The sequence below is a fragment of the Protopterus annectens genome, chromosome 4.part1, assembly GCF_019279795.1.
Source record: "Protopterus annectens isolate FY-2018-M chromosome 4.part1, PAN1.0, whole genome shotgun sequence".
Taxonomy (NCBI): domain Eukaryota; kingdom Metazoa; phylum Chordata; order Ceratodontiformes; family Protopteridae; genus Protopterus; species Protopterus annectens.
In genome coordinates this window covers 700,416,548-700,439,071 of record NC_056734.1, presented here as the reverse complement: position 1 = coordinate 700,439,071, position 22,524 = coordinate 700,416,548, and the positions used below count along the sequence as shown (strand labels likewise).

Sequence of the window (22,524 nt, the reverse complement as noted above, 5' to 3'; positions counted from 1 at the left end):
GAGGACTGGGGACCAATTTTGGATCTCAGCAACCTAAGCAAGTCAGTTCGCACCAAGTTTTGGATGGTCACGGTTCAGTCCATTCTCCCTTTTTTGGGCAAGGATGACTGGATCTGCTCAGTAGACCTTCAGGATGCATACTATCACATAAAGATGAACAGATGATCCAGAATATTTTTACACTTCTGGCTGGGAGCCAGTTATTACCAGTTCAGAATTATACCCTTTGGTCTCACCACAGCCCCCAGAGTGTTTACCAAGTGCTTGGCAGTAGTAGCATCTCACTTAAGACTCCAGGGATTCTGGGTGTTTCTGTAACTAGATGACTGGCTCATTTCCCCTCCAACTAGGTATCAACTGATAATGGCAAGAGAAAAGGTTCTCCTAACATGCTTTGTTCTGGAGATGACCATAAAATATGAAAAGTCTCTTCTGGAGCTAACTCAAAGCTTAGCGTTCATAGGAGCACTTCTACAAACAAAATCAACCATTGCTTCACTTCTCCCTTCAAGAGTTCAGATAAGATTACAAATCAAAAAGATAATTTGCAGTACAAAGATTTCAGCCCGCTTGGTCCTTCATGCTGTGGGTTCAGTGGCAGCGGCAATAACGTTCGTGCCATTAGCTAGATTTTACATGAGAATCCATAAGTAGATGCATGTCAGGCAATGGTCAGTACTTTGTCAATCCATTATCTACTGCGTTTCAAATCACCCACTTATGCAAGAGAGATAGATCTCATGGTGGATTAAATAACATCATGTTCTACAAGGCCATTTGTTCCCCCTCAACTCAAGGCCGTAGTGACCATGTACGCTTCCCAGCTAGGGTGGGGGGCATTATATGGGCAAGAATATCCAAGGCACTTAGTCCCTCAAACAGACCAATTTGCAGATCGGTGTCCTTGACACGAGAGTAGTGCTGTTAGTGTTGCTGGTGCTTCAGGATGATCTTCCTTCAGGGACAATTGCAATTCATATGGACAACATGTTAGTAGTTTGGTACATCAACAAACAAGGAGGGACCAGATCTTACCCCTTGTGTTGAAAAACGCTCAGGGTGTGGCAATGGGTGATCTCATCCAACCACTGTCTTATAGCAGTGCACATTTCTGGAAAGTCCAGTGTGATAGCAGACAAACTGAGCAGGTGCATTCTTCTACCTCCCAGTGGTCCCTCAACAAGAATGTGACAGAACTGAGTTTTTTGTCAGTGGGTCCAGCCTTGCTGCAGTCTTTTCACCTCTCGCCTAAATAACAAATGCAGCAGCTACTTAGCCCTCCTCCCCTCACAGGGGTATCACCAAGGGATGTTCTTCTGAATGACTGACCCCCCCCAGTCTTCTTTGTGCGTATCCTCCAATTCAACTGATTCCAAAATTCTTGCAGAAAGCTGCCAGCTTGAAGAGCAAAGTAATCCTCATTGCACCTTACTGGCCTTGACAGATTTGGTTCCCCTTCCTTTGGCATCACTTACTTCACCAACCTTGGATTCTGGAGTTGCCACCAGACCTCCTATCTAACCTGATGGGTATGATCCATCCAGATATACCAAAGCTCAAGTTTAGAGGCTTGGGTTTTCCATTTCCATTAATAACTAGACAACCTATGCGCTCTTCACCTGTCCACAAATATTATCTTCCCATAAACCACCTACAAGGAAACTTTATGCCAGCAAATGGAAAATGTTTGCTTGCTGGGCAGTTCGAAATAATATTCATCCCTTTTCAGCTCTGACATGACATTTCTTTTATTTTTGTCTTCACTTTTTAATGACTGAGCTAGCTCATCAACAATTGAGGTAGTTAGCAGCAATTTTGAATTTTCACATGGAATTTGATGGTTCTTTATTCGCTTCTCACAAACTTTGCAAAGCCTTTTTACATGGAATGCTTCTCTTAAGACCTCCCTTTAAAGATCCTACTTCTCCATGGGATTTGAATCTGGTACTACAAATACTTAACCCACTCCCCCTTTCAACCTGCAGCTAAATGTGATCTTAAATACCTTTCTTGAAGAATATATTTTTAGTAGCCATTATTTCTGCTAGACGAATTTCAAAAATTCAGGCTTTGTCTTCAAAACAACTGTATTTAATCTTTCACAAGGATAGAGTCGCATTACGGACTAATGCTTCCTTCCTTCCTAAAGTGGTTTCAGAATCTAATATCTATCAGTCCATGAATTTGCTAGTGTTCTTTCCAAATTTTGTAAAGTCAGGTAGTTGCTACATTTACTAGATGCTCACAGACAATTACATTTTTAGTTGCATAGAAAAAAAAGACATCAGAAAATCTGACCATTTCATTTGTTTCATTCACAGATGCCAAACTGAGAAAACCAGTAACCAAAGTAACCCTACCCAGATGGCTTACTAATTGCATTTAATTTATTTATAGCAAATTGTGTCACCTTACCAAAACCGTTACGAGCTTACTCAACTAGATCCATGGCAACTTCCGTTGTTTTTCAGGCTAAAGTGTCCATGAATGACATATGTGCATCAGCAACTTGAGCTTCTCCACACACTTTTGCTACTCATTACAAATTAGATTTGGTCTCCAGAGGTAGAGCATCATTTGGTTCAGTGGTGCTCAGGAATATCCTTCCATGAGTCTACCCAGGATCTTGTGTAGCTGGGGACTGTGTCCCATTAGTTGAGGATAGAATGAAAATTGACATCATCGGATAAATAAGTTATCTGCTTACCATAATGTTCCATCTGTGTTGTCCATTTTCATTCTTCCTCCTCTCCCCACCATACCTCTCAACTGTACAGATTTTCACATCATATTTCTGGTGTGTTCCTCCTAAAATCTGTACTTTTCTGGCAAATAACTGAGGATTGAAGTCATTATATAATGACAAACATTTGAGTTTAAGACTTCAAATCTTTCAGAAAATGCATGCTATTGCAAAACATACAATTCTATCAACTTTGTAAGTTTGTAAGACCAATATTTAAAATCTGTCCCTATTTGTCCCCACCATCATTTTAGGTTTTGTCCAGATTTTTTGGTCTAAGAGGTTGAGAGGTATGCTCCCCACCCACCAACCCCCGACCTTGAAAACTTCTAGAAGAATGAGTGGTTGATCAACGTCAGTGTTCTTTATATTGAGCTCCAGATAAGGTCTTCTTCCCTGTTGACTACAAATGTGTCTTTCTAGTAAAATCAGCAAACAAGATTTGAGATACTTGGGGTTGGTGCATTTTGGGTAGGGGAAAAGCTTGAGAATTCAAGGTTGCCACGAGCTTTTGCAATGGCCATGTCAGATCCAAGGGACTGGATTTAAACCCATTAGCTGAGTAAGAATGAAAATGGACAACACAGATGGAACATTATGGTAAGTACATAACTTCTTTTTAGATGCTTCATTCTGCCACACTTTTTGTTTAACTATGCCATAGTGAAGAATCTGACAGTTTTAAAAGTTGTTTTATTTTGTGCTGCTGTACTTTGCCATTTGGCACTGTTTTTTGTTAACCTCTAGCAAAAGACAAAGTCTTGACAGTGCTTTGGGTACTTCACAAAAGCTTTTGCTTAACACATTTGTCTTTCTCCCCTTTTTGGAGCATAATCATGGCTCTTCATGTATTACATGTGATATAATGAGGTCAGAAGAGCTAGTTATGTTTCAGTTTGAGTAAAACAAATCCGTCGACTATGGGTGCATATCTATAACATAGTTATATAATAACTTGGTGTGTTTCCAGAGTAGAACCTTTCTGTGTGCTACAAATAGCATGAGTAGTAGTGCTATTTGCACAACTTATTTTAAACTGTTGCATGTGTTTGAACATGAACTTTGCATGCATGATGTAATGTATCCTGAGAATTCACGGGAGATAGGTTAATAGCTTCATAGGCAGTTACCAAGTTAGTGGCCTTAGGGCCTTTACAAGCCTAGCCATGTTATACTCGTGTTCCCTAATTGACCTTGGTTAGATGGTCATTATATGCAGAGCAAGTCTGACTGATTGCCCCTGTCCATTGTGGACATAGGTGCCGCCCGGGGTGAATTTATGGTATCCCATCCAACTGTCTAGATTGCGCTTGAATAGGGTTATTGAGGAGCTCTGCTTCATGTGAATTGGGAGTTTATTCTAGAGGAGTAGTAATCTATGGGAAATGTGTCTCTCCAGCGTATTCTGTTAATGTCCATAACCTAGGTTGAGACCCCTGGAGTGAGTGACTGTTGTCCCATTTGATTTGCGGATATGCAACATTTCCATTAGGGCAGGGTCAGAGACTGGTCTGTAGGCCAGACACAAGTCGCCTGTCAGCAGCATGCAGGATACAGAGTGCAGTGACAGGGCTTTCAGTCTTTCCATGTATGTCATGTTTTGGAGGCCCTGAATTTTCTTAGTGAGAAACCTATGTGGTCTTTCCAGCTGCTGCAGGTGTCTAGTGAGGTACATGCAAAAGGGAGCATTGCACTGTATTAGTGGTCTGATAAGGGTTGAGTGCAGAGGAGTTATAACATCCTTAGTCTTGGATGTGATGCCCTTACTTAGGCTTTCCTTATCACTGTGGACACATGGTGATCAAAGTTTATATTGCTGTCAACCTGTGTTCCCAAATCTTGCACCATTGCATTTGAGTTGGGGGAGGGGGGGTGCTGTCAGTATTGTAATTTGCAGGGACGTCTTTGCCAAAGGGGATAGTAATACACTTTTTTTGCATTTAGCTTTAGTCTGTGGCTTTGACACCAGTCATTAGTTGTGTTAGCCCATTTTGTAATATGTTAACATCACTCAGTGATTGTCCCCAGTTTGCAGTAAGCCACAGGTCATCTACTATTGCCTGAACTTCCAAGAAATAGATTCCAAACAGTAGAGGGCCCAGCACAGATCTGTGTGGTGCACCACTGGTAACTGGTCTACTGGTAGAGGTGGAATCCCCAACTCTGACAAACTGCCCTCTGTTGGTGACCCAGTCGGCCAACTATCTAGTGATGTCTGGCTTAATCCCCAGCTGGAAGAGTTTCTTGATGATACCTGAGTGGGAGGTTGTGTCAAAAGCCTTGGGTAAATCAAGATAGGCCGTATGTACTGTTTTGCCTTCATCCAGAGCTTTGGTGACTTTCTCGAAGAAGTCCACCAGGTTTAATAAGCATGATCTACCCTTAACGAAGCCAACTGGGTCAGGTCAAGAGTTTGAAGTACCCCTAATGTCCTTGTTGATGAGCACCGTGATTCTTTCCATGACTTTGCAGATAAGGGGCTGGTTAGGCTCATGGGTCTGTAATTCCCAGGGTTGGTTGATGGACCCCCTTTGTGCAAGGGGATTACTGTTGCTGTTCTCCACTCTGCTGGAACAAAGCCAGTGCTCAGGCTGAGGTTAAAGAGAGTGCCAAGTGGTTTTACTAGGTCTTGTTTTAGACTGTTTAGTAAGCAGCCTGGGATGTTATCTGGTCCCCTAGAGGCTGTGTTTTTTGCCTTGGAGAGCGCAGCTATGACCTGCTGTTTGGAGATCCTAGGTAGAGTAAGGGTATGGCTGGTGGGGACGGGGTGGGGGGCGAAGTTTGCATCAAATCTGTCTGTTAGCAGGTTGGCAGTTTCCTCAGGTTCAGTATGAGAAGTACTGTCCACTATAAGTTCAGCACATAGTTGGTGTTCCCTTTTAGATTTCAGCCATAGCTAAAGAATGCCTTATGATTATCCTTGGCTAGGGATGCTAATGTAGCACCGTAACTAGCTTTAGAGGACTTTACAAGATATCTGATTTACTTGTTAAACCTATAAAGGGTTATGTTTCTTCTGCTGAATAATTTTGTTCTTGTTCTTAGACATCTGTTTCTTCCTTTTGTTATGTAACCTATTTATATTTGAGGTACACCAGGGTGGCCTGTTATTTCAGGAGGACCTGTTTTTGATCTAGTCAGGCACAGCAGAGTCTATACAGTTGTTTATGCCATTGTAAGTGGCATTTATGTACTCCTCTTCATAGGAGTCATTGTTGACTGTGTTAGCAGGGGGCATGAAACTTTTTATACCATCGCCTAGTAGGCTGTAGTTTGCTTTGGAGAAATTTTTCAGTTTTTTGCTCCTTTGGGGGTGTCAGGTCTGATCATTACTTTAAATGAGACCGATTTATTGTCTGACTACCATGGAGGGCAACACACTGGGGGGTAGTACAGTGACCCCCATGTTGGTGAATATTAAGTCTAGGACGTTAGAGCCCTACTCCCCTTGTGGGGTGCAGACTAAGCTGTTCCAGGGGATTTGTATTGACAGAGTTCAGGAACCTCAGAGCAAGCATGTTTGTGCTCATGTATGTTGCTCAGTCGATGGAAGGATAGTTGAAATCCTCCCATGACTAAAGTGTTCGGCTGTATAGCGAGTGACTCTAGTAAGTCCATGTAGGTGTTATGCTTCCCTTGGTTCATGGTGGGGGACCTGTAGCTAGCAGTGATGTAGTAGGGTGCTTTACCTATAGTTAGTTGGACCTAGAGTAGCTCAAGAGAGCCATACTGTTTAACCATTCTCAAGGTGTATTTGGCCTTAATGAAGATGGATACACCTCTGCTTTTGGCTCTTTCACACTAGTTTTGGGTTCTGAATGTGTGGAAGACATTGTAGCCTTGCATGGCTGGAGTGCTCTCTGCAGCCTTGAACCATGTCTCAGTGACCGCACAGATTTCCGCATCTTCCAAGGTGAGGAGTGCTTCCAGGGAGTGCAGTTTCCTTTTTAGGCTCCTAGCATTAAGCAGCATAACCTTGAGTTTGTCTTGACTAGAGTTTTTTTATGTCTGAAATTTTGTTGTTTTGACATTGCCTAAAAAGGTAGTACGGGGGAGGCAAGTACCTTTGCCAGTGCCCGAAAGCCTAGAGGAGACTGGTGAAGACCATCTCTGGCAGAGCAGCCTGGTTTGTCAACCATTTCTTCCCAGGCTGACAGATACTGGATCCCCCTGGACTGACACGAGAAGCTAAGCCATTTGTTGCAGTCAGTCATTTTATGTGTATATTGTGGCATCATCCTGAGTGAAGGTAGAATGCTGCTTAGGGCTAGGGACTTACAGTACCTGCCTGGGACACATAATCTGAGAGTTCATTCATGCCTCTCTGTCATAGTACATGTTGGGGTGAATGGCTTGAGATGTACTTCTCTGGACTGTATGAAGAGTCATAGCGGTAATTGTTGCTGAGTGACTTGAGTACATGCATGATTTGACAGATCCTGGCACCTGACAGGCAGCTGACCGTGACCTTCTTCTTGCCAGCCTGGTGAGGGGGGGCATATGTGTGTCTCACTATGATAAAGTATTGATGTTAAGTTGTCTATCTCGCCTTCATTCTTGCTGGATGGGTTCGGAGCCGACCTCGGCTCCGACTCGGCCACTCTAAAAGCTCGAGAGTTGGTTCCACCGGCTCGAGGCTCCCCTTATATCCCACAATGCTAGGCGTGAGTTACCTCAGATCTCGTTTGCCGCTACAGCGATCGAGGTGTTTGGTTTCTACCGGCTTCTTGGTGAGTAACTTTGGAGTAAAATTTAGTATACTTAAACCCCTTTAGTTTTAATTTTAACAGTTGTTTCCCTTAGTTTAGTGGATTTTCTCCCCCTTTCTCTCTAAAATCCCATTTTTTCCACAAGAACTTATAAGTTCTTCCCTCGGCCTTTGGGCCTTTTTTCTTCCATCCCCTAGTGGTGTGTGTGTGTTTTTTCTCAGAATTTAAAACTTTGGTAGTTTGTTTTATTTTTTGTTTAAAATAGGATAGGGTGTAATCAGTGTGTTTGACTGGGTGTGTGTGATTACACTTTTCTAAAATGTCTAAAGACTCAAAGGTCTCAGGCTTCAAGAAGTGTGACTCGTGCTGTCAGAAAATGTCTCTGACAGACGGTCACACTTCTTGTGTCTACTGCCTGGGACCTTTGCACCTGCAGGACTCCTGTGCTGTATGCCACGGCTTCAGCCCCAGGGTCCTGCAGGAAAGAAAAACAAACTGATTTTGAGAGGTTTACTCAAGCCTGAGGGTTCCCTTACTGTCTCTTCGGAAAGCCCTCCAAGGCTTCTAGGTCCTCGGCTCCAGCTACTGAGCCGAGACCTAAGGCTACTAAACCTCCGTCTACATCGGCTCCGGCTGGAGCCGATGAGTCTCAGTCTACAGTTTCTGTGGTTCCTCGGCTCCGGCTGGAGCCGAGGTATTGAAGTTCCTGTGTCGGTTCCGACCAGACCTTCGGAACCGACATCTAGAAAGAGGTCTAGGTCACCGTCCCTTGGCTCCGTTCATTCGGCTCCAGCATCTCCTCTGCTGTCAGAACGGAGCCATAGATCTCACTCCTCTAGGTCATCGAGGCTGTCGGACCATGACCTTCAAAGGGTAGTGAGTCGACTTCTTAAGTCCGAGGCACTGGCCCAAATGCTTCAGAGCCCGACTCATCAGTCGATGCCTGACCTTGTCCCTCATTATGTTCCTCCTCCGACTCCGTTGAGCTCGGCGGGCGTTGAACCGAGACTGTGGTAGCGTCGGAGCCGATACAAATGTCTTCGGCTCCATCGTCGGCTCCGATTTCTTCCTTAGAAGAATCTCGGTGCCGGACTTCCATCATCGGCTCCGAGGGGGTGAGTGGCATCGGACCCTTGTCCGACCCCGCTCTCCCTCTCGGGGCTTCGGCGCTGGTGAGTTCGGCTCCGACATCGGCCTCGAGCCATCACTGTCGGTGCCGAGGGAGGTTTTAGCTTCGGGCGGGGACCTCTGGCTCTGCCTGACAGGGGTGCATTCGAGGTCATGCGGAGTGTGTTAGAACCTGGTTCTACTCCACAGTCGGCTCCGTCCGCCCCTCCCTCTTCGGTGCCTCAGGTCAAGTCGACTCACTCCCTCATCCCGGACCGCAGAGAGCCAGCTCCTCAGGAATCCCCTGTGGGGATCTCATCCTCTTCGAGCCCTCTCCTGATTTGGCAGAAGAGCCCCCTCGGAAGAGAAAGTGTAAGAGGAAACACATAGACTCACCTGAGTCCATCACCTCTGACACAGATTTAGAGGATTCGAGGGTTCCCCGTTCCCCTTCTGAAGATGTCTCATTTGCAGACATTCTAGAAATCCTTAAGCAGAGGGGAAATTGGCCAGCCCTCAACCCTTCGGAGGATGAATCTGTGTACCTTGAGGCGTTTGGCTCTCGTCCTTCCACCTCCTGGGTGTCTCCCCCCTTTGACCCCCTCATGCAGGTGGTAGCAAAAAAGGCATGGACGGCTCCTGATTCAGTGGACCCCACTCCCAGGAGACCCTCAAAATTCATTACAGCACCAGCAGATAAACAGTTTCTGACAAAAGAAATTTCTGTGGATGCTATGGTGGTTGCTGCTGCCACTAAGAAGGAACTAGCTGATCCTTCAGTGCCTGTCCATCCACCTAACAAGGAATCTAGGTCCATGGACAGGTACGGGAAGCGGATGTTCTCATCAGCGACCTTTGCAATGCGTTCGCTGAACTACCTATGCCATTTTACTCGTCTTCAAAGGGACTTGATCAAAGAAGCAAGTGATATGTTGAAGGATCCTACAGCTGCGGGTTTTCAAGACAAGATGAACACTCAGCTGGCTACCCTGAACTCCATAGCTAACTCCTCCATGTGCCTCCTTTCGTATGTGGCTGATGGAGCGAGCAGGGCCGCAGGAACAGGAGTGGCCTTACGTAGGCATGCCTGGATGCGGTTATGCAACTTTGCGGACCCCTTTAAAACGTCGTTCACTAATTCTCCGTTTGAGGGATCATCTCTTTTTGGTCCTCAAGTGAAAGAAACCTTGACTAGGTGCGAGACTGATGGCAAGACTCTTTCTGCCGGAGTCCGTTTTCTACTCCTTCTAGGCCTTACCCCAAGGGCCAGAAAAGTGGAAAAATGTGGTTCCAAACAATCTCAAGGGACTTTGCCTGACGCACAGAGTCGGTTCCCTGCCAGAGGCAGAGGGGGGAACAACAATGGTAGACGTCGCCCTAGAGGCAGAGGGGGTCCGCAGAACCAGGGCAATCGAGAAACTTTCTCCGATAAGCCCTTTCAGCATCCCTGAGGTGTTGCCCGACTGTCCACCTTCGGAGGCAGTCGGGGGAAGATTGTCACTGTACCCAGAAGCCTGGCTATCCCTAACTCGAGACAAGTGGGTACAGTCCATCATTTCCGAAGGCTATTCCATTCCCTTTCTTTGCATTCCAAACCGATCAAAAAAATCCCTTCCAGATGTTCCACCCGCTCAAAGGGATCTTGCAGCTTTGGAAGTTTCAAAACTGCTTGCAAAAAGAGCATTTCAACCAGTTCCAGCAGACCAGCAAGGATCCGGAATCTACTCCAGGTTCTTTTTAGTTCCAAAAAAAACAGGGGACTGGAGACCAATTTTGGATCTCAGTATCTTGAACAAGTCAGTCAAGAAAACACGATTTTGGATGGTCACGCTACAGTCCATACTTCCCCTATTGGGAAGAAAAAAATGGATGTGCTCCATAGACCTTCAGGATGCGTACTATCATATAAAAATGAACACACGCTCCAGAAGATTTCTCCGCTTCAGGCTGGGAACCAGTCATTTTCAATTCAGAGCCCTGCCCTTTGGACTCACCACTGCCCCCAGGGTGTTTACCAAATGTATGGCAGTGGTAGCTTCTCACCTGAGACGTCAAGGATTCCAGGTGTTTCTATATTTGGACGACTGGCTCCTTACAGCTCCCACCGAGCATCTTCTTCTCACAGCCAGGGACTACACCTTTCGCACTTGTCAAAACTTAGGCATTTCAATAAATTGCGAAAAGTCTGTTTTGTCGCCTTGTCGTGTTATTACCTTCATAGGCGCAATTCTAGACACAGTCAATATGTCTGCGAGGCTAACAGATCAGAGAATAACAGACATACAAAAACTGGTCTCGCTCATCTTCAGCAGCAACAGAGTCAAAGCCAGGTTAGTTCTGAAAGTATTGGGGATTATGGCGGCTGCCATACCTTTGCTTCCATTAGCCAGATTCCACATGAGAATCCTTCAATGGATGCTCTTCACACAATGGTCATACCAGCAACTTCCGATGTCCCACACCATTATGATCACACAAACATGCAGGAATCATCTTCTGTGGTGGATGTCTTCCCCTCAGCTCTTATTGGGAAGACCCTTTGTTCCTCCCCCTCCGGTTGCTACACTGACAACGGGCGCCTCCCTGATCAGGTGGGGGGGGGCATTATCAGGGCAGAACTGTCCAGGGCACATGGCAACCAGAAGAATGCCACTTGCACATAAATGTTCTAAAGATGAGAGCAGTGCTTTTAGCGTTGCAAGCCCTTCAATACTCTCTTCCCTTGGGAACGATAGCAATCCAGACGGACAATATGTCTGTAGTGTGGTATATCAACAAACAAGGCGGAACCAGGTCCTACCCCCTGTGTCGAGAAGCACCCAGACTGTGGCAATGGGCGATTTCTTCTCAGCGGTTTCTGATAGCAACGCACATCCCCGGGAAGTCCAATCAAATCGCGGACAAGTTGAGCAGAGCTATCCTCATGCCTCACGAGTGGTCTCTGAAAGACTCTGTTGTGAGAGAAATTTTTCTCAAGTGGGGTCAGCCTTGCTGCGACCTTTTGCTACTCCCCAAAACAGCAAGTGCAGAGATTATTTCACCCTATTACCTTTACCAGACCAGCCCAGCAGAGACGCTCTAGTCCAAGTTTGGCCCGGGACTTCTGTATGCATTTCCTCCCTTCCCACTAATCTCTCAAGTGATACAGAAAGCTATCGCTCAGAAGGCCTCGTTGATCCTCATTGCTCCTTACTGGCCTCGACAGGTTTGGTTCCCCTTTCTACATCAATTTCTGTTGGGCGAACTTGGCATCTGGACCTAGTTCCAGATCTTTTGATCCATCAGTCGGGTCAGTTTCATCGCTCCCTTCCCTCTCTGAACATCACTGCTTGGTTCCTCCAATTCCAACCTTAGCCAGGCTTCCTCAAATATCTCACTCTGTTCGAGATATTTTGATAGCTTCCATAAATCTTCCACTAGAAAGATTTATTTGAGTAAGTGGAAACGTTTAGCCTATTGGGCTCAAGGAAGGGACATAGATCCTTTCACTGCTTCCATCCAAATGGTCCTTGATTTTCTAGCTGAACTCTTCCATGCAGGTTCATCTCCTTCTACTCTTAAAGTTCAACTGGCAGCTATTTCTAACTTTCATGTGGGTATTTCAGAGTCTGCCATAATGTCCCACAAGCTTTGCAAAGCCTTTTGAAAGGAGTTTTTCTACTCAGACCTCCTATAAGAAATCCTCCTCCTCCTTGGGACCTAAATTTAGTTCTTAGTTCTTTGATTCTTCCCCCTTTCGAACCTGCAGCCTCCTGTTCTTTAAAATTGCTATCATGGAAGACTCTCTTTCTGGTAGCTATTACTTCAGCTAGAAGAGTTTCAGAACTTCATGCACTCAGCTGTCGACCTCCTTATCTGTTGTTCCATAAGGACAGGGTATCTTTACGAACCAACCCGTACTTTTTGCCTAAGATAGCCTCGGCGTCTAACCTAAATCAAAGCATTGACCTCCCTGTGTTTTTTCCAGAATATTCCAATAGGTCTGAACAAAAATTGCATTGGCTAGATGTTCATAGTCAGTTAAGGTACTATTTGGATAGAACCAAACAATTCAGAAAATCTGACCAGCTGTTTGTCTCCTATGCAGAAGGCAGAAAGGGACTTTCAGTTTCAAAGGTATCATTATCTAGATGGCTAACATCTCTGATTTCCCTTGTTTATGAAATTAGACACCAAAAGCTGCCTAACAAACCTAAAGCCCATTCCACCAGAGCTTTGGCTACTTCTATAGCCTTCCAAGACAGACTGCCTATTGACACCATTTGTGCAGCGGCTACTTGGGCTACTCCTCACACTTTCATTTCTCATTATAAGTTGGATTTAGCTTCTAGGCATAGAGCTAACTTTGGTTCCACTGTTCTCAAGAGTCTGTTCCGTTAGGCCACCCGGGACAAGGTGCTAGGGACGCGGTCCCATCCAGCAAGAATGAAGGCGAGATAGACAACTTAACATATAGAAGTTATGTTCTTACCATAACGTTCCATGTTAGTTGTCTTCTTCTCGCCTTCTTCTTCGCCCCACCCTCCTTCCCCCTGGCCTGGACAGACCTAGAGGAGTGTTGATTGTGACCTCTCTTTCTACCACCTCTTACTTTAGGTATATGCTACTGTGCATATTTTCCTGGATCAGGATGCAGGTCACCCTTCTCTTCTCCCTGGTTTATAGAGGTGGACTTTGTTTATAGTTATTCTGTTACTAGTATAAGCTGGGTCTAGCTTACAAACGAGATCTGAGGTAACTCACGCCTAGCATTGTGGGATATAAGGGGAGCCTCGAGCCGGTGGAACCAACTCTCGAGCTTTTAGAGTGGCCGAGTCGGAGCCGAGGTCGGCTCCGAACCCATCCAGCAAGAAGAAGGCGAGAAGAAGACAACTAACATGGAACGTTATGGTAAGAACATAACTTCTATTTTTAGTTTAGTGCAACCCACAAGAGAGTTCTTCATTAACATGACCATCCGGCAGAAGCTGTTAGTGTAACATAAATGTACAGAAACTGTGAAGTCAGAACATTCTTGTGCGTATTTTGTAATTGGCATCTTCTTTGTTGTGTTGAGATTGATACATTTGCAAGTATGTGCTTCCAAACTTATAAGGGAAAAGACTATCACAGAGCTTCATTTTGGTGCCTAGTACTTGAAATAGTCTAACTCAGTCACTCTTACAAGTCTCATCCAACCCGTAGAGTGACCTTGCACACAGCCACCTCTATCTATGGAGCTTTCAAGGCAAAGATAATTAGGTTGCTAGGTCTTTCTTCATATACCACATGCTAGAATTGACTTAATAATCATACAAAATCTTCTAAAACCTTGTATACATGTTTCTAATACAGTTGTTATATTATTAGATGGTCATTTACCAAAATCCATTCTTTATGCATAGCAGACCTGTATGTCAGTGCTTGAGCTATCCTTTACCATTTTGTCTTTAGTCTTTGTTCCTGTGCAGCATAAGAGCAGACAAGCACCCTCATGCTCAACTTTATTTTATTTTTCTTTGTGGGAATATGGACTGGTGTTGCGCAAAGACTCTGACTGAAATTTAGCTCAGTGTGAGCCTACAAAAGACAACAAGGGCATACAAAAGCTATGGGTACAAAGTCATTCATCCCTCTGAAGAGTGAGGACAACAGAGTATCGATAGCAACTGCTAGTTTGGACTTGGGAGTCCCAGAATATTAGCTTGCTAAATGGTATGAAGTGGGCGCTGGTGGGCGATCAGTAGGAAAAATGAGTGGCCAGGCCTGCAAAATGAGAATGTTGCCATGGGCACCAAATTTCCTTGGTACACTTTTATCACAGTAATAAAGGAGTATCACAGTAAAAAATAGCAAGGCTTGGAGTACATAAGCTGTACAAGGATGCCAATATACTAAACGGGATGAACTGTGGAGTTGACTCTCTATTGCAGCAAGAAGTGGTTGCTTAGTCCCTATTGACAAGGTAAGTACTTGTAAGCATTGTCAAGATAAAGTGACTTTTCTGCATTTGCATGATGTGCAGATAGAGATTGAGAGAATCAAACCAAGGACTTTTAGTTAAGCTGATTAGCAAGGTGGACATGTGGCGCTTTGTGCTATACTGTTAGACAAACTGATTTCACAGATCGTCACATGCAAGACCATTATATTTGATGCCATAATGAATGACAGGTCTTGGAGTGGCTAAAATGCACCTTGCCATCCTCCTGCTACTTTTCTCATCTCCTTATAGGTTCATAGTTTCATATGTAGGTACTAGGCTGTCGGCCCAAGGGCCTAAGTAGTGTAGCCAACAAGATTCCATGGCTTACGCCACCCAAGAAAGTTATTCTTACATGTACTCTGAATTGAAGGTTTCCATACCTTTCCTTACAGGTATAATTGATAACATTTTCCTCTTTTTCACCTTTTACTTCTGTGCAGGTTCCAATTTTAAATTCCCACTTAATTAATGCGCTTCATTTTTTTTTTTTTTTTTTTTTTTTTTTACTTACACTAGAAGAATTGGTGGCTGAGTAGCATTTTGTGCCATACATCTTACGAAGAGGTAAAGAATAGCTCTTAAAATAACAGGTGACTTGAAAGTGTTTTAGTTATGTTTACCTAGAAAAAAACAATACCATTGAGAGTTTTACTTTTTTTTTCCCTAAAATCTCTTTACAATTGGTTCTTAAGCTGATTATTGATTTTCTTTGTAACTGTGAGCACTTTTATGTATTACCCGTAGTGTAGTATTATCAATACATTAAATAGTGAGTTTCTTATACAACTCATCATGTTTTGGTCCAGTATTGAAATAATTATATAAATACACACGCACACAGATATATATGTTCCTGTTCACAAAGTCTGCTGGACCTACTTCAGACTCCCTAGGGCTAACCCCCACCCACATATGGGGCTGGTAAGGAAATTAAGGGCTGGGTGCAGTGCTGTATTACTGCCAGGAGAGATTTTGGTGTTTTAGTCCATAACTATCCATTTCCAATACGTTTAATTGTGCCATCCTAGGATGGATGTACATCATGGTGAGCTGGTGTATCATCCTGCGTCCATGGTGATTCGCTCCGTACCCCTGCCTTCCTTGGACTAGAATCCCCTACTCATCTCTGGCCTCTGTTCGAGATCTAAAGTGAGGTGTGCCCGATGGGCATGCAAATTCTTCTGCATCAGTGCCTCCGATGCTTGAACTGCTAATCGAACACAGGTCACCTGAGCAGTAATTAGGTCTTTATCCCTGTAAGTCACAATGCTGGCTGTGTTCTGCATGCATCATGCTGTGTTTCCATATATTGTGGAAGTAAACTGCCTTGCAGGTTTTCATAAATGGTGCTTCACATTCTGACTAGCTTTTGTTCAACTCCTGATCGTCAGCCTCCTGGTTTTTAAGCTGTCTAGTTAATGATGTAGTATTTTAGATGTGAATAAATGAAAGATAGCTAAAATCTAATGCACTACTAAAGATGATTAACACATTGAGAATACATTTTCATTTTTAATTACTGTATGTGAATGTTGTGATTCTGAAAGTTTGCTTCTACTTTAGAGATACTTTTTCTGTACACCGGGACCATATGCATCAGATGATGAGAAGTTTTTCTGAACCCTTTGGAAGGGACCCATTCCTCAGTATTATGGATGGAAGAGAAAGATCTCGTAGCCAAAGAAGGTCTCAGGACTCTCAGGTTGCCCTAAGGGACGATCATCGGGTATGTGTTTAAAATTTGTGATGGGAATATTAATAGTGGTCATGATGAATGAATTAAAGCATCTTTCTTAAACCTGCATGTTATGAAGCTCCATGGTAATCTGAGTTCAGTGCGTTTGAATGACTATTAAAAGGAATTTTTATTTTACTTCTTACTAATTCTTCAGCATTCCTGTGGTGCATCTTCACCTTTACTCTGTTTTAGTACTGTGAATTCTGAAGACTTGCTGACGTTAGTGTTCATTTTCCTTTCAGAAAGAAGCCAACAGTAATATCATTCAGAACTGCTACACTTTTTTAATATGTTTATCTGTAACTAGAACTAGATGCAGGAAGAAGTGATGCACTGCGTATTTACTACTTTAGTTGCACTCTTAGGCTTACAGTGTAGTGAGGACAAGATTGCTGTTATCCTGCCTGCTAGCAGTGAGTTGAAGTTGTTAATGTAGCTGTCTTACTATGCATCCTTCAAAAACTTGGGCTTATAAACCATGAAAGTTCATATACCACTGGAGAAGACCTTTGGGCCATTTTTAGTTCTCCAGTGTGGTTGGTTCTACCATTCCACTCTTTTTTTTTTTTTTTTTTCTCCATTTCATTGCATTTCAGCACCCCCTTTCTATTTTCTGCCTTTGAGAATTGATATTGAACTTAAATATCCTCCCCTCTGATTAACTTCAAGTCCCTGTCTTCCCCTGTCCTTCCCCTTCAGTACTCTTTGTCACTAACTTTCCCTGTGCTAAGTTGATGCTTCCAAGCCACAGCTTCACTTTTTCTTCTCCCAAATGTACATTTTTAGTGCTTTAAGCATTTCCTTGCATTCGCTTTATCCCACATCATTTAATATTTACAGCTGTTTCTCAGCAAACTTGATGCCCTTATCCTTATATGGTTTCTAGAACTACACGCTGTATTCCAGATGAGGCTTCATCATTGTCCTTTATAATGTGAAGATTGCACTGGTACTGACTCTGTGATGTAGAGGCATAAAACAGTTGCTATGACCTTAGTTTGAGTAGTGGCTGAGGAGAATGACTGTGAGAGACCCATGCAGCTCACCATCCCTGGAGAAGGGAGAAGTGCTCCCCTGTGGAAGCATAGGCTTGCATGACAACAATGACTGTGACTGTGGAAGCAGGATTTCATGATCTCAGGCTAGTGATAGTGGTCCTGATGGGTGTGTGTGTGTGTGTGTGTGTGTGTGTGTGTGTGTGTGTGTGTGTGTGTGTGTGTGTGTGTGTGAGACATAGGTAGGGTGAGGGTATAGGATGTACTTGCAGTGACGTGGGTGCTCACATCAGTTACCGGTGGTGGGGTTAAGACCATTATTCAATGGAGGGCAAAAACAACCTGTGTGACTGCCTGGATGACAGCTCCTCTGGTCAGCTGTTGCCCTCCTTGAGAAGTACCCAGGTCTGAACAGTCTAAGACCAGAGGGAGATTAATGGACAGCAGAAAAAGAGGGTAAAAGGCATAAAGAAACAAAATTTAGATGGTACCTGAAAGCCGCAGTGGTGCTGCGGTAGGGTGGTCGCCTCACAACAAGAGGTTCTCCCGTTTGATTCTTGGCTGGAGCGCCTTCTGTGTGGAGTCTGCATGTCCTCCCCGTGGTCAAGTGGCGTTCGAAAGACATGCGTAAATGGGCGTGCCTTCGTTGAAGGTTGGGCATCGAGCTGGCACCACGGCACCGTAAAAATCTGCTGCCAATCATTAGTGGACCGGAGTTCCGCTGTGGTGACCCCTAACTGAGAAAAGCCGAAAGAAGAACATCTAAAGTTGGTACCTGTGGCAGTGCACTTGGAATTTTTTTGTCTTTTCCATTTCTGTGATGCCTGCATGATTTAGTGTGTGCATGGAGTGGAGGAGGTTATGCTACCTAGATTTCTGTGAGGTACTCCCTTAACAAAACTGCACCCTTTATGTCCCCCAGTGTACTGCCTAGTCTTGCAGTTTTTCTTTTTTTTTTTTTTTTTTTTTATTGAACATCAGCTGCAATCATTCTATTTAGACTGCAAGCTGCAATAGTTTTCACTGGATGTTGACATCCCTGTTCTTACCCGCTGCATTAAACGGATTGGTCTTTTCTTTCTTCCACCTTCTTTGTAGCAGATGTCTCCTCTTTAGCTGGCTCATTTATTCCCTTTTCATGTGAAAACTGTTCACAGAAAGCTATTATCCTGGTGGCTAACAGGGGTGTATATGGCATAACTAACTTGCTCCTCCACATAGCAGCCATAACACGGGTAACCCCCAATACCACCAACTTGGATGTGCATGTTTTGCATATGCTCTTTTTAATCCCAGCTACACTGCTGATGCGTTGCCTAGTTGGACATGTGCCCTAGCCCTACTTCTGTTTTCTCTGTGATGCTCAGTTTCTACTCTTCTTATTAGGATCATAGGAAGTTACTAGGCTATTGGCCCTGAGGCCCTTACAAGCCAAGCCAAGAATTTAACCCATGTTTCAGCAAGTCAGTAGCCTATGTCATGGTCCAGCAGGGACACCGGTGGAATCCCAGGGGTGTATTTTCTGTTCCCTATCTTGTTATCCAGGTTGCACTTAAAAAGGTTTTTATAAGGTACTCTGCTTTATGTGGAGAGGGAGTCTATTCCACAAGAGGGGAAGTCTCTGGGGCACAAATCTGACCCACCAACGAGTCCTATTGATGTCACAGACCAGGTTGAGGTTGCATGTGCGGGTTATTTGAGTGGAGCTTGACTTGCGGATATGCAGCAGTCCCAGTAGGGTGGGGTCTGAGATTGCTTTGTATGCCAGACAGAGGTCACCTCTGAGGAGTCTGTAGGAGACTGAGTAGAGGGACAGGGTTTTTAGCCTATTTGTGTAGGGTAGATGCTTGAGGCCCTGGATTCTCCAAGTAAGAAACCTCTGTGGTCTCTCCAGCGGCTGTATGTGCTTTGTGAGGTACATGCTGAAAGGGGTATTGTACTCAATACTGGGTCTTATAAGTGAAGAATACAGGGATGTTATGACCACCTTGTCCCTAGAAGAGGTACCCTTACTAATGAGGTGGGCCATGTAGAAAGCTTTCAATACAGTGGAGCCAATATGGCAGACAAAAGTCAGTTTGTTATCAGCCTGGGTGCCCAAGTCCCTCACAGATGATTGCGTGCATAGTACCCTATTCCTATTATCAATGTGGTAATTTGTGGGGACATCACTCTCTCCAAAAGGGATGATGATGCATTTTTTGGCATTCAGTTTGAGGCCACGTTTCTGGCACCAGTCATTTGTTTGGTGAGACCCTCTTGAAGGATGTCCACAGCACTAGACTAATTGACAGCACTCAGCTTGCAGTCATCTGCAAACTTGGTCAGCCATAGCCCACTAGATTTGGCCTGCACCTCCGAGAAGTATATCCCAAACAGCAGAGGCCCCAAGATCAATCCTTGAGGTACACTGCTTGTTACGGGTCTACTACTTACTTGAGGTGGCTTCCCCTATTTTGACTAGGTGGGTTCTGTCAGTGAGCCAGTTTGCTACCCATCTGGTAACATATGGATTGATGCCTAGTTGAGAGAGTTTTTGTATTATACCTGTGTGGGGAATTGTATCAAAGGCTTTAGCCAGGTCAAGTTAGGCAGTGTACACAGTCTTCCCCTCGTCTATGGCCTTGGTGACCTGTCGCAAAGAAGTCAGCCATATTTAACAGGCATGACCCTTGACAAAACCAAACTGTGTGGGATCAAGGTCCATGATAATCCACTCCATGACCTTGCAGATCAGGCTAGTTAGTAATTTCCTGGATCGGTGGATGCTCCACCTTTGTGCAAAGGGATGACCGTAGCTGTCCTCCACTCGGCTGGGACAAAGCCTGTACTCAGGCTTTGGTTGAATAGGGTGCCTAATGGTGTTGCAAGTTCCTGCCTGAGTTCATGTAGGATGCAGCCTGGGATGTTATTGGGTCCCATGGAGGCTGTATTTTTTGCCTTTGAGAAGGCAGTGATGACTTGCTCCCTAGAGGTAAGGGGAGGGGGGGGCAGGTACTGGGGATGTCCTGTTTTACTGATGAGGGGGACAGAGGAGTGAAGTTTTCATTGAACCTGTCTGCCAGCAGGTTGGCTATATCTACAGCATTTGTGTATGTGGTGCCCTTGACTATCAGTTATGAGCAAATCTGGGTGCTTCCCTTGAGATTGCGGATATGTGTGAAGAAGGCCTTATGATTGTCTTTAGTAGATATGGCCAGTTTGGACCCAAAGCTTGCTTTGGAGGATTTCACCAGTGCTCTTATTTGCTTGTTCAGGCTAAGGAGAGATTGTTTCCAATTAGGCACCTGCTCCTTCTTGGTCCTGGACAGCAATTTTTTTCTTTTATTATAGAGTTTATTTGTTGTAGATGTCCACCAGACAGGTTTACTCTTCCTTGAGGAGGATGATTTTGTCCTGTCTGGTATTCCTGATTCCGTGCAGCTATATAAATGCTCATATAGTACTTTGGTGTAGGTCTGGACATATGTGCCAGTTCCTGTGGAGGGGGAGGGGGCTGTGAAGTTGTTTACAACCTCCTGAGGGAAGGTATAATCAGCTTTGGAGAAGTTTTTTTTGTTTGACCCTAGCCTTGGGGGGGGGTGACTTCGAAAGTGACTGCTTTGTGGTTGGATCTTACCAGGGATGATGACACTGTAGGGACCAACGGATTGTAAAAGTAAAGAGCTCAGTTGTTTTAATGAATTGGATTTTTTCTAATATTTAATATCTATGCTGAATTAATATGTATAGTTTACATGTTTGAAACACTGTGCTGATTAGGGATATGTGTACTTTAGAGACAACGTTTTATGCTTCTCATTTAGACGATGTGAATTATATATATATATATATATATAATTTTTTTTTTTTTTTTTTTTTTTTTTTTTGTGTAATGTTTAATGCCTTTTGATTGGTTTAGGATGGGGAGATAGGATTTTATTGGTGGTTAGGGACATGGATTGGGATAAAAGGTTTGACTGTTCAAAATGTATTTCACAGTTGAAGTCTTTTGATGAAAATGTTCGTGATTAGTTGAGGTGTTTGTGTAGTGTGCTGTGATTTACTGAATAAAGCCTTCAATTCCGGTTTTGGTGCTACTTGTTCTTGGTGGGACCTTTCTGACAGTGCATTCTGGTGGTTTATAAGTTTGATTTCTGCACTGGTTCTCATTTTTGGAGTTTTTAGACACTGTAGGGATGCTACAGTGGTTACTATTGTTGGTTAATACCAAGTCCAAAATATTTTCACCTCTTGTGGGGGTGTCAACCAACTGGTCCAAGGCATTTGCATTGACGAAATCAAGGAATGTCTGGGCATTTGTGTTTCGGCATGAGTATTTCTTCCAGTCTATGGTTGGATAGTTAGTCGCCCAGGATCAGGGTAAAGGGTTGAATCTTTTTTTTTTTTTGCTGCCCACGGTTTGGAGTCTGAATGAATGATAGGATGAGTAATCTTGTATGGCTGGGGTGCTCTCTGCAGCTTTGAACCAGGTTTCTGTGACTGCACAAATGTTAGCTTCTTCCAGAGTTAAGAATGCTTGCAATAAGTGCAGTTTCATGCTTAGACTCCTAGCGTTTAGCAGCATGACCTTTAATTTACATTTTGATGAAATTTTCATGTTTGTAGTTTTGACCTCATGACATTGCCTAAAAAAGGCACTATCGGGGAGGCAAGAGCCTTTGCCAGGAGCCTGAAGCCCAAGGGAGACAGATGTAGGCCATCTCTGGTAAAGCATCATGGTTTGTCAATCATGTCATCCCAGGCTGTCAGGTAATGGATCCCCTTGGAATAACACCAGAAATTAAGCCAATTGTCAAAGTCAATCATTTTCTGTTTGTATTGAGGCATCATTCTGGGTGACAGCAGAATGCTGCTTAAGGCTAGGAACATACCTGCCTGGGCACACGTTCAGCGAGTTCAATCATGTCTTTCTTCATATAGTCCAGGGCGGTACATCTCAAGTCATCCATGCCAACATGGACTATGACAGAGTCATAACAGTACCTGTTGAGAGACTTGAGTGCATTGGTGATATGGTGGATTCTGGCACCCGACAAACAACTAACCGTGACTTTCTCCTTTTCCAGCCTGGTGAGGGGCACATCTGTGTGTCTCACAATAGAGTCTCATATGACTAATATGTTGGGTTTATGTTTAGGCCTTAGTGGCTGTGAGACGCAGGTGTGTGGACTATATGTGGTGTGGTGGGCCGTGGAGTTCATGTGCGTTTATGCCTCTGAGGTCTCTTTTGTTTGGGTATGCTTTTGTTGAGGACATCCGAATAT

General features: G+C 44.2%; 1 protein-coding gene across 1 annotated transcript in view; it reads left to right on the top strand.

The window, feature by feature from the left end:
* MLF1 (myeloid leukemia factor 1) overlaps positions 1-22,524 on the top strand; it is a 609,081-nt gene that overhangs the window by 139,415 nt on the left and 447,142 nt on the right. The window contains exon 2 of the mRNA XM_044070478.1: positions 16,088-16,250. Within this exon, the coding sequence (XP_043926413.1) occupies positions 16,088-16,250 (163 nt within the window). The remainder of the gene's footprint in view (positions 1-16,087; positions 16,251-22,524) is intronic.